This window comes from Electrophorus electricus, chromosome 1 (assembly GCF_013358815.1).
Source record: "Electrophorus electricus isolate fEleEle1 chromosome 1, fEleEle1.pri, whole genome shotgun sequence".
Lineage (NCBI taxonomy): Eukaryota > Metazoa > Chordata > Actinopteri > Gymnotiformes > Gymnotidae > Electrophorus > Electrophorus electricus.
The window spans coordinates 29,446,500-29,458,171 of record NC_049535.1 but is presented as its reverse complement, the minus strand read 5'-3'; the positions used below and the strand labels follow the sequence as shown (position 1 = coordinate 29,458,171).

Here is an 11,672-nt window from a genome sequence, read left to right as displayed (position 1 = left end):
ACACACGAGCACACACAACAAAAAAGGAAATAATGTAAATTATAGAATTATAATGCATTAGCAACAGATCTTGCCAGTATACCAGAGTGCTGAATGAAATCAGTGTGCTCTCTCTGGCTTTATTCCGGCTCGGTCTGTCACATGATTCGCGTGTCCAGCTGAGTGAAGTGGGGCGTGTAGTTGAAGGCAAGCTGATGTATGTGTTTGGCATTATTATGGTAATGGTGTCAGATAGCATGTAATGAATTCATTATCCTGCCTTATTACACACTCATCTGCATACAAACACACAGGCATGCTCATGGGACATACAGTACATGAACAATGTGTGTGTGGCATGTATGTGACAGTGAGGGGTGAGGGGGAGTTGGACTAACTGCAGTTCAGAAAACATGCATGGTTAATGTCCATCTAAAGACTACAGAATTTTGTGCAGAGCGTGATAATGGTAAATTCTCCTTAATAGATCATTTTTGCCATTAGATTCCATTAAACACACTAACTTTTTTTTTAATGAATAGGTCAATCAGGTGTACTAAAGCTGGAAAACGACATTAAGTAGAATTCCAGTAAGCCACGTAGGCCTAATTTGCCCATTAGCTATGCAGTCTATTTTTGTTGTGGGTTAAACTGGCAAGCTACACAGAGAATGACCCATGTGTACATCCTTCAGCAGAAAACATGTGGGCCAAGCCTGTCTGGGATGAATGGCAGGCTCTCCCATCTGGGGCAAATGTACAGAGGCCCGTACAGAGGCCTTTACTGACTGCGGCTCATTCACCAGAAACATCTCATCTTACGGACTCCAGAGGGCCGAAGCCATGACATCATACTGGATGCTTACTGCAGTAAAAGAAAAGGTATGGTAGCATGTTATAGATGGTGTAGGCCATTCACAAACAGCCTCTTAGCGTAACAGCCGTGGGAGCAGAATACAAAATAGCTCAGGTGGACTGGACTGTGACCACAGTGCCTGTGTTTACTGGAGAGTGCAAACAAGGATGGTGGTGGTGGTGAGAATGATGAAGCTCCAAAGTTTACTGAGAAAGAGCATATTCTGATTAGACTAAAGTATAGTATTAGGCATGGAACGCGTCAACTGTTTTTCATACAGACACACACAGATGTCTCTCTCTCTCTCTCTCTCTCTCTCTGTCTTTCTCTCTCACACACACACACACACACACACACACACACACACACACACACACACACACACACACACACACATTGACCACCCACTCTTTCTGCCCCGAGCGCGCCCTTTCCTCCTCTGCTGTTCCTCACGGCTTCATATTTCTCCATTACACCGATTTTTAAACACCTCTTGTACTCCTATTAAAAAAAAAAAAAACCGAAAAGTTCTGCACTATTTACCCCGTCAGGCTATCAATCACTGTCGCTCGCGCTGCCCTGTCTCGGTCGCAAAGACAGCAGCACGCGGTTGGCCATTTGTCAAAGCGGCCCCGGAGGCTACGCTTGGCTGTGTCCGAGGAGGACGGCCTGTCGTCGTGGCGACGGGGATGAAGAAAGGCGGTATGCAAATTACGGGCTAATCTGTGGCGGAACACAGGCGCGCCCAACGCGCGGGTTCCATTACTCCTCTTTAGCCGCGTTGATTATGATTAAAGTGATGGCTGCCGATCGGGTTTGAACCCTTTTTCGAGGCGGGTGCTCTCGCGAAACAACCCGCGGTGTGGTCGAGGCTCGGTTTCTAGGCCGCGCGGTCCTTTGGACAGCAGCAAACTTCACAACACTGTTCTCTCTCCTTAATCAGCCAATTCTCTATCGTTTTATCTTCTAGAAGATTTTTTCTAGCACATGAAATAGAGTAATGGTTTTACCCAAGAGGACTATGGAAAACAAAGGCATATGTGATTCTATATTTAAACTTATACTTTTATTTCTTACTATGCTAGTCTCACTAGTACACTCTTATTTCTTACTACACTGATTCAGCCTTTGTTAATATTATGTAGAGTACCTCTTAATTTAAATGTCCGATATCTGACTTTCTTTGCCCTCCAAGTCGATGTAATTTCAGCCCAGCAAATTCAGGGCAGGTGGACTTCATTTACTAGCGCATTTTGACAGGGCTGCAACGAAACATACTGAGTATCCATTTCAGTTTCAGAACATGGGTTGACTCAATCTAGGTGGTGAGAGCCTTAAAGCCGTTTTGGTGAATAAAATGGTTGTTCACTTTATGATTAAGATGAAGAAAAGATTTGTATGATCCTATCCTTTCCTCTCACCTGAGACATGAAGAAGAAAAAGATGGAGTGATAGGGTGAGGAAGAGATGTACTGATTGATGGACACCATAATCGTCTGTCCCTCCTCCGCTACCTCAATAACGAGTAGCTACGGCGATAACAGATAATAGGTAATGTGTGTGTGTGTGTGTGTGTGTGTGTGTGTGTCTGTCTACGTAAATTTGTACAAAGAACAAAAATAATTCATACAAAGTACAAAGAAATAAAATGGCTGAAGAAATAGTTACTGAAAATAAATGAAGCATGAAAGGAAGCACAAAACCTGAAAATTCACAGGATTTTTTTTTTTTTTACTGGAGTCATTCACAAAAGGCATACTGTGTCTTTCTATTTTCCTTACATCTCAATGCAACGTGGTGTAACTTGTTTAAACCTGCCGTTTTGTTTGTAGTCTGACATGCTTATTACTTAATGCCACCTTGTGGCTGAAGTGAACGTTCACAACGCTTTATGAAGAGACCCACCAAAAGCAACAGACTATAAAACAGACTATCTTATAGTGTGCTACCAGGTTCAGCCACAAGGTGGCAGACACAACCTAACAGTGGCAGCTCGTCTCCACGCCAGTGATCTTTTCAGACGCATGAGAAAGAAAGCTGCATAAGCTTATCAAATCCTTGAATGGCGTGTGGCTTCGTGAAAGCAGTTTTAGGAGCCGTTAATCACATCTACTACCCATGTTCCATTCATGGCCAGAAGCCCTGTGCCAGGTAGCCGGTGATCTCTGGTTGGGACCAATAGTATTGCTGCTATTTCTGCTACCAACAGTTTTTTTGAGTGAGGTCCAAACATAAGAAATACCGAATAAGACAAACTGGAAGGTTGAATAAAAATAAAGAATTATAAAGTAATCAAATAAATAATAAATTACAAATGTGCTTAATATTCATAAACAAGATCTTGTTTAACTAGATTTTTTAATTTTAATTTTAATCTTTAATTTTTTTAAGAGTTATTGGGACTCTAAAAACATCAAATAAAACAAAACATCAAACCAATATAACCTCATACTTCACTAATTAAATCTTAAGAATTGGTTTTATATTAAAGTTTGGTCACAAACGTTGTTGGCTTGGTTGGCTTGCATGGCTTGACTGTGAGCCTACACACAGGGCACTGCAGGAGCTCAGAGGCCTCTCATCCTACAGGCCACACATCCTCCATGCTCCCCCTACAGAGCAGACACTCATCCTAATGGCTTGGCTCTGACCCCTCACACTAGTCTGGTCACCACCCTTCCACATATGTACCCATGCCAGAGCACTCTGCCAGAACTGGCAGTCCTGCATTCCTGCTTGTAGTGATTTGGGGAGGGGAATGAGTGAGAGATTGCCCTCTACTGGACAGAGGTGAGATCTTACTGCATACTGCAACATTGCAATTTATCACTCTGCTAATGAGCTGATGGACTGATAAAAGGGAGACATGTAAAATGCTGTAAATCAACATACATGCAATGGGCCCCCAGGATCAGGACTGAAATACATTGTCATAGCAGCTAGTAGAAGGGCTTCTATCCTTCACAACTTCTATATTACTTTAGATGGATCTAGTGAATTTAATTCAATGTACAGGTCGCACTGCTCTAATGGATGATGTTCCATCTTTGATTATCAAGATTATCTGGTTTCTTCGATGAACAGATGGATCTTATATAGTATATGAAACTCTATGTATAACTGGGTTTGATCTAGTGAGCAAAGATGTATGTACAGATAAGCTGGAACTGGTCATTTTATTTCTATCTTAGATATGTGAGATTGCATAGTTCTATGTACAGGAGAGAGTGATTAGGTGGATGCACTTCTAAGTATGGATGGGACTGATCTAGTAAGTTTAGCTCTATGTTTGTGTCTTTTTTTGCTGTCACCTTGTCACCATGGCCCTGTTTACTCAAGCATGAGCAGGAGGTGGGGCCTCTCTCTCTCTCTCTCTCTCTCTCTCTCTTTTTCTGTGTGTGTGTGCGTGCGCGTGTCCTCGGTCATGCGCACATTTGTGCGCAAAGGAGCTTGCGCATATGTGATAAAGTGGGAGGTGCATACACCTGTTAAAGCTGCACCTGGTTGTCAGAGAGAAGAATACACAGGAGAGAAAAAGAGAGAGAGAAGAGAAACAGCTCAATAAAGAGAGAAACAAATGTAAAGGTGGAAAAGAGCTGTCAGGACACCCACACGGGGCAATGATCTCACTCACAGGACCTGACTGTAATCGGCACTGAGGGGACTGAACTAAAGGCCAGTAACCTCTGGAGAGAAAACAGCAACTGCAAGGCTCTGGGACGCACTTTCACTGGCACAGGTGAGAGAATCCTCGTGCTACCATTCACCGCACAGGCAGCAGGCAAGTGCACACTCACCTCACAGAGAGCTCTTAGTCAGATCCACTCTCAGTAGTTGCAAACCTAATGTCATGTAATATTAACACATACAAAATATATTATTAATGCAGTTATAATATATAAACTTAAGTAAAATCACAGGTCCAAGTATATCCATATTATCCTATGGTATGTAACATGTGTTTTGATACTCTTTGGCCACAGAGCTTTCTTGCTCACACATTAACAATCCAGAGTAAGCATTTATCTCAAACTAGCCAGTGCCCAGGAAGTGTACCCTGTGTCTTGCTGGTTTGGGGCCTGCTTGTCCTGCCATCATTACTGATGTTTGGCACAGGGCTTGCATGTTTGATATTCCCAATCCAAATGTCCAAATTGGACTGGCCAGAACAAAGAACTGGAAATATTTCAGTTCAATAAAATGCTTTGTTGAAAATAAGTAAGTGAATATTGGTTGGTATTTTAATTGTTTTAAATGAAGTCCAGTTATTGTGATTCTGGTAGAAACTCCTGAGTCAACAAATAATAAAGTGTGTGTGTGTGTGTGTGTGTGTGTGTGTGTGTGTGTGTGTGTGGTGTGTGTGTGTGTGTGTGTGTGTGTGTGTGTGTGTGTGTGTGAATCATGCAGTATAAGAACATGCAACATGTATAATCCATGTTGTGTGTGCCTGAGTGTGTGCAAACACATGCATGTATGTGTGTGCATGTGAACCATGCAGCATGTGAATCATGCAGGAGTTAAGTTACAGCTCCTAGTTTCTAACTATTGTGTCATTTATTAAAAGAAATACAGTATATCCTTGCTGCATTCCTCCTTCTCATTCTATCTCATTAATGCTGCTTAAAACAGTCAGAGTTCTCTCATGTTCCTTCCTCAGTTCGAACCTATTCCTGTACTAACATATGCTGTCGTTCAGGGATATTCAGGAAAGAAATGCAGCTTTAGGCAGTCCTGGCCTACACCCACATCTAGAAAACCTGCCCTAAGATTCATATTCAAATAAGAGGTAAATCTTCTCCATGCCAGGGAGACAGGTCAGGGAGAGTGCTTCCCATGTAGTCCCCTCGGTTCCTTTCTGGCCCAGTCTCAGCAATCTCTTTCACCTGCCCCACATTTAGTAAATATTTATGGTGGATATGTCTCACTGGAGATAAGAGGTGAACAGAAGAAGTCTTGTGTGTTTATGGCGCTTGTAAAACAGTGCCTTACTCAAAGCTTCAATGCAACACAGATTCATGTTTGTTGTTAAGGAGGATTTTGTTTTTCAAACCACAGGTCAAACTGAATCACATATGTCAGTCTGACTTTAACTTATCTATCATTTTATCCATAGTCTCCACTAGTTGTAGAAAACCTGCAACAGAAAGACTTTCACCATTCATTGCAGGAGGACCTCATAAGCATGTAGAGATAATAGGAATGATTCAGTTAAAACCCCAAAGATTGTAGGATGCAGACATTGACAGAGATACTTATGTATTGTAGCCTGCCAATATGTGTGGAGGGAAGGTGTTTTTGAGCTGGAGACTAGACCTGTTTTTATTGAATATACATGATAATGAGATTAGAGAATCTGATTAGAATACCATCGAAACTGGACCATGGAAGCAATTCACCCTTATCACTCTTATCACAATCCTTATCTTATTATTTGAGTGGAATCAGAATTTCCCTCTAGGTTGAGGTCATGCTCTGTAGAAGTTGTCATATCACACCGACCTAGGACCAGTTTCCCAAGCACAGCCTCTTAACAAGAAAGTATGAAAGCACACATTTTACACATGTCCTAACAGTCCTGGCTATGCCAAAACCTTACCTTTCACTTCTGAACATGTTGTAAAATGAAGGCCTGTGTTGTATAGCACAGTTCAGACTTCCTTACAAATGTTGATCCAGCACACAAACACACACACACACACACACACACACACACACACACACACACACAAACCATCAATATAACTGTCAAATATGAAAGGAATTGTTTGATCAGTGTCCTTTTCCTGAGAGTCATACAATACCCTTAGGGGCTGAACAAGAGCCAGTCAGATGTAGCGTGTGAATGCGCTCCACTCAGCACACACTGATCCAGGACCAGCATGGTACACTTAGAAACCAAGAAGCTCTGGGATCAGATCAAAAGCTAAGCTCAGGCTCAGCAAATATGTCCAGAGGCTTGTTTGGAATGAGACATGGCATTTATACACTATCTCTATTATGTGTTAAATATCTGTCCATTCTGGTCAGAAATGGTGTCAATAAGCTGAGATACTCTATGTCCAATGAAATTAGGCATTGATATTATCAGGAGTGTTCCAGTCTGAATCATCACAATATTTATGATATAGTGATTGGCCGTGCTCTTTGGTTATCATATGAAGTCATCAAAAGCTTTGTAACTGCTTATTGCGGTGTTTGTTTATACTACTTTTATAGTATATTTGTAATTGGAACATATTTGGAACATATTGTCAAACACAAGTTTATAGTTTCTTTCTATGTTTCTTGGGAAATATGTGGAGTTTATCCACCTATAAATTTGATTGATAATCTCTTTCAAAAATATAATAAGTATATTGTGCTTTTTAAAAACTGCAATTATCAAACATATCAAAACTTAGACAATGTTTAACTGATTTTGATGAACCAATTAATCATTTCCAATTCATCTGTTGATTAAGTTGCCAAGTGACACTTTGGACACTTTGGAAATTTGGTTTGCAGTATTGACTCCTTTGACTATCACCTGACAGCAGGAAATCTTAATTTTACATAGATTCCCTGTACATACAGTCGTATAAAATAGTTGATGAGAAGATATTTTAGTATTAAAACACATGCAGGCTGATCTTGGCCTTGGAGAGGGCCACTCCTGGTTTCTCTCTGCTTCCATACAAACATGAACAAGGCCAGAAGTCAAAGCCTACAGAGAGACCATAAATATTAGCATACAGTATGGAAATGACCACTCTGTTGCCGAGCAACTGCGTATAGTAGGTTCACTGGTTTCCTTTGAATAGGGCAAGGCACAATGTGGCGGCTTTATCTGTGTGTGTTTGAGAGAGAGAGAGAGAGAGAGAGAGAGAGAGAGAGAGAGAGAGAGAGAGAGAGAGAGAGAGAGAGAGAGAGAGAGAGAGAGAGAATTGAAGCTGTGTTTGCTTTTTTTCTATGGTTGTATTATGCCCCCCGCAACAGCCTCTCTAACATGACTAAGCACATTACACTGCGGTCATGCTCTGTGAGAGCCATTCAGACAATAGCCAGGCAGAAAGAACTTCGACAAATGACAGGTTGAGTTAGGTTGAGTCAAGTTTAGTGGACACCGCAGGCTGAGTCAAGTTTAGTGCACACGTACACCAAGCTGAATCAAGTTTAGTTTGCACATACAGCAGGTTGATTCAGTTTAGCTCACAGATACAGCAGGCTGATTCAGAGTTTAGATCACGCATACAGCAAGTTGAATCTGAGTTTAGATCATGCATACAGCACGCTGATTCAGAGTTTAGTTCACACATACAGTTGGTAGTTTCAGTGTTTAGATCACACATACAGTAGGTTGACATTGCAGCTATATTTAATATCCCATCTGGGCCAACATTTGGCATGCATTTGGCACATTGCAAAAGAGAACTGCTAGGATGTATGCATTTTTGTATTTGTGTATGAATGGCTTAAGACCAGTGTCAATGACAGGCAGTATAAAGTAATGAATTAAAATGACATCGAAAGTCACAAACGATCCACTGGCTAATAATCTATGTGCATAGACTACTGTGCACATTCCCCATACATTCACCACCAGCTGGAACCTTGTATACATCAGTTAAGCGTTAGCATCTCTGCTAGCTTGTAGTCTGACTTCAGCATGTTGCTATGGAATTTGAAGCCTGTAACCTGAGATTTACAGATTCCACCTTAGCACAGCATCACCATATGGCACCTATTGAATTGCAATGAAAAATTCAGCGATACTCTCATGCCATAGCACCAGATCTTAACATGGACTGCTGCCCACACCCTCTAGGATCTCATATTGCACATCACAATACTTTTCTTACTGCTAACCTCAGTGAGATATAGATGTATCTTGGATAAGGCCACTGGTGAGCATTTCTGATATAAGAACTGGAAGGTTCCTTGGTAAACTCCCATTGGAGGCCTGAAGCAAAAAAACGATTATGGCATGTGAAGGCCAGAGCTTCCAGTCTCCGGGCTTCCTGGCTTCAGCTGGGGATTACAGTGAGTTTCAGCATCTTAGCTCCACAGCTGTGCTCCACTCTGGTGCCTGGGTTGCATGTGAAAGCCTTAAATGTCCCCAGACCATCTCTGGAGAATTATTTCAATCACCATTGCAATAGAACCAACTCTAAAAATAGGAATCCAATTCCTCCTCATTCTCTATGTCCTCCACTGGCTCTGGCCCACTCAGTAAGGGGATGTGCTCTAATTCCCTCCCTGTCTGCTCACTCTGCTGTTTCTCTCAGGGCTCGTGTCTCCTTGGTCATGGCTACAGCGGAGCCTGCCCCAGCCTGGTGGAAGCTCACTTTCCTCCGCAAAAAGAAATCAGAGCCCAAGGTGCTGTATGAGATACCTGCAGAATACAGTACTAATGCAGAAGCCATGCCTGGAGCACCTGGAGCACCTGGAGCACCCGGAGCACCTGGAAAGCCCGATGACACCCAGTTGAACGCTCGCCTTGAACGCATCGTGGATAAAACAGCCACAAAAGGGCGACATGTTAAAGTCTCTCACTCAGGCCGCTTCAAAGAGAAAAAGAGGATTCGGTCAACATTATCAGAGAACCCCGAGTTGTTCCCCAATTCGGAGTCTTGCAATGGGAATGAGAGTACAGGGAAGTGAAGGATGTGCATCTTATGGGCAGTCAGAGAGCCTGTCTTCTTGAGGACTGCATCTGTGTACATCAGGCAGATTTGCATAAGCATGCCAGCACATACATATGAAACAAAGAAATGGATTCAGGCATTGAACAAAGCGGATTCAGGCATTGAAAGCCATCCATTGGAAATAAATGACCAAGGGTTTGCTAAATAGGAAAAAAAAAAAAAAAAATTGCAGCAGTTTTGACTGACTTTGATCTTTTTTCATTGTGAGGTATTTGCAATTTAATCTGCACACAAAAGTATATAAACACAAATGAACACAAGGGCACACTGAAATTATTTCCATCCACAATGATACTTTGTTTATAAAACATGCATATTCTGTTTTGCATTGTTTTTATTCTTTATTTTAATTTTTTACAGTAAATAGTTTGCTAAAGTCCAGATGTAAGAAACCCAGTGCCTTATGATCAGAGTGACATCCATTGTAACTCATTCATCACCATGCGAAATGTTTCTTTCTGTTTAAAACTGCATTTGATTTGTTCTTATACTGTCCTATGAATGTCATATGGTTTACTCTTGTTTTATGCCTAGATTGTCAATAAAATTACATTTTGCAGTAATCTAAGATTAGTTATTTAAATTATCTGAGTATGATTTGTTTTAAAACAATATGTAAAGAAAATGTTTTAATATAATGTTTAATAATAATAATAATAATAATAATAATAATAATAATTAAAAAAAACTTTTCAAATATTTTGTGTCTTGTTGAACTTTGTGAGCCTGCGCCTGTACGTGGTCGCTTGGCGGGTTAATTAGTGAACAGATAAAAAAAAAAAAAAAAAAAAAAAAAAAAAGGTATAACGATCAAAATCCTCCTGACGCCTTAAAGGTAGGCTAATCAACTGATAACCGACTGAGACGAAACGCAGTTATCGTTTACCGTTTCAGAGCAGTGAGTGGGGATTACAAAGAGGGATCGACTGACCATCGGGAGTACCGGGACCATTCCGGGTTGGCTAACAATAGAACCCGGTTTTGTATTGTAATATTGAAGTGTGCATTGGCCATTAGTGCATGTGCAATAGCTAATGCGCCTTCCCCAGGATTAACTAGCCACAACCACCGCGAAAACATCAGTTTTGTAATGAGAGCAAAATGGAGAAAACATCGAAAAAAAGGCGCAAATGAGGGACTAAAAAGGCGCACGATAAAACAAAAATAAAATACTTCAAGATGCAGATGAATGCATCAAACTTCACAACTTGTTTGGCCGTCGGAGTGAGGAACAAAATGGCCAAAGCGGAGAAAATATATTTTCAGAGTTCAAAGCACAGCCAGCTTGGGACGTTAGCCAGTTCGTTCATTCTGCCGCTTGAGTAGAGAGTGTCGGCCACGTCTTAAATAATGCTTACTCCCTACTTTGAGCACTAGTGTAACGTTGTAACAGGGATGAGGTGGAAGGCAGGACGCAAATGCAGAGAGATGTTTGATAATCAAGAAGGAAACAAACAAAACCAGCCAGCTAACAGTATAAAACAAAACAAACATAAAATAGGATGTACGGAGAACAAATCAGTATTAAGGCTAGAGACGACGTTATCGACCAGATCCATAGACAGAATTAGAAAACAACCCTAAGTTACCGGCGCTAGAAACAAGGACGCTACCAGCGTTACAGTACGTAAAAGTCACAATAATCTACAACTAGGCTTACTGAGAACAGGGTTTAAACAGACAAAGTAACGAAGTGTAAACTAGGCAGAGATGTAACTACTCAATAGCCGGAGCGGAGAACGTCCAATAGTGAACTATATAGGGCGGAAGAAGTAATTTGAGATGGTGCCATTAGTGTTTGCTTCTCAGGAACACTGTTCTAGGGATTGTTTGTAAAATAAAATTGAAAACGCAGTTTTATTCAGGAAACTCTGAATATACGTCCACGGTAACTGACAGCAGGCTTATTTATTTTGGTCAAATGTGAAAGTGCGGGTTTTACTTCAAGCAGTGTTTAGAGGTTTACTGATGAAAATGTGGAAAATCCAACAGAGTTGGGGAAGGGGGCTTTTGAAGTTTCACTTTGGTGTTGCTGTCATTGTAGTGGGCTGGTCTAGATAATAGTCCAGGGCTGAATTTAGTTCCCAGTCCAGCCCTGCGTACAAACTTGTTTCTTTTTTTTACCGCCGGTCGCCCAAAGATTGAACAATGTGT

The 11,672-nt window shown here is 41.3% G+C and overlaps 1 protein-coding gene across 2 annotated transcripts; it reads left to right on the top strand.

The window, feature by feature from the left end:
• Positions 1–783: 783 nt before the first annotated feature.
• Positions 784–9,485, top strand: prr15la (proline rich 15 like a). Of its 2 annotated transcripts, none has more exons than XM_026998040.1 (2): positions 784–860; positions 9,099–9,485. In XM_026998040.1, the coding sequence occupies exon 2, from the start codon at positions 9,118–9,120 to the stop codon at positions 9,472–9,474; it is 357 nt and encodes a 118-aa protein (XP_026853841.1). In that variant the 5' UTR covers positions 784–860; positions 9,099–9,117; the 3' UTR covers positions 9,475–9,485. The 2 variants fall into 2 exon arrangements, with proteins under 2 accessions (XP_026853841.1, XP_026853840.1); XM_026998039.2 differs by lacking the exon at positions 784–860 and adding an exon at positions 4,394–4,573.
• Positions 9,486–11,672: the final 2,187 nt, after the last annotated feature.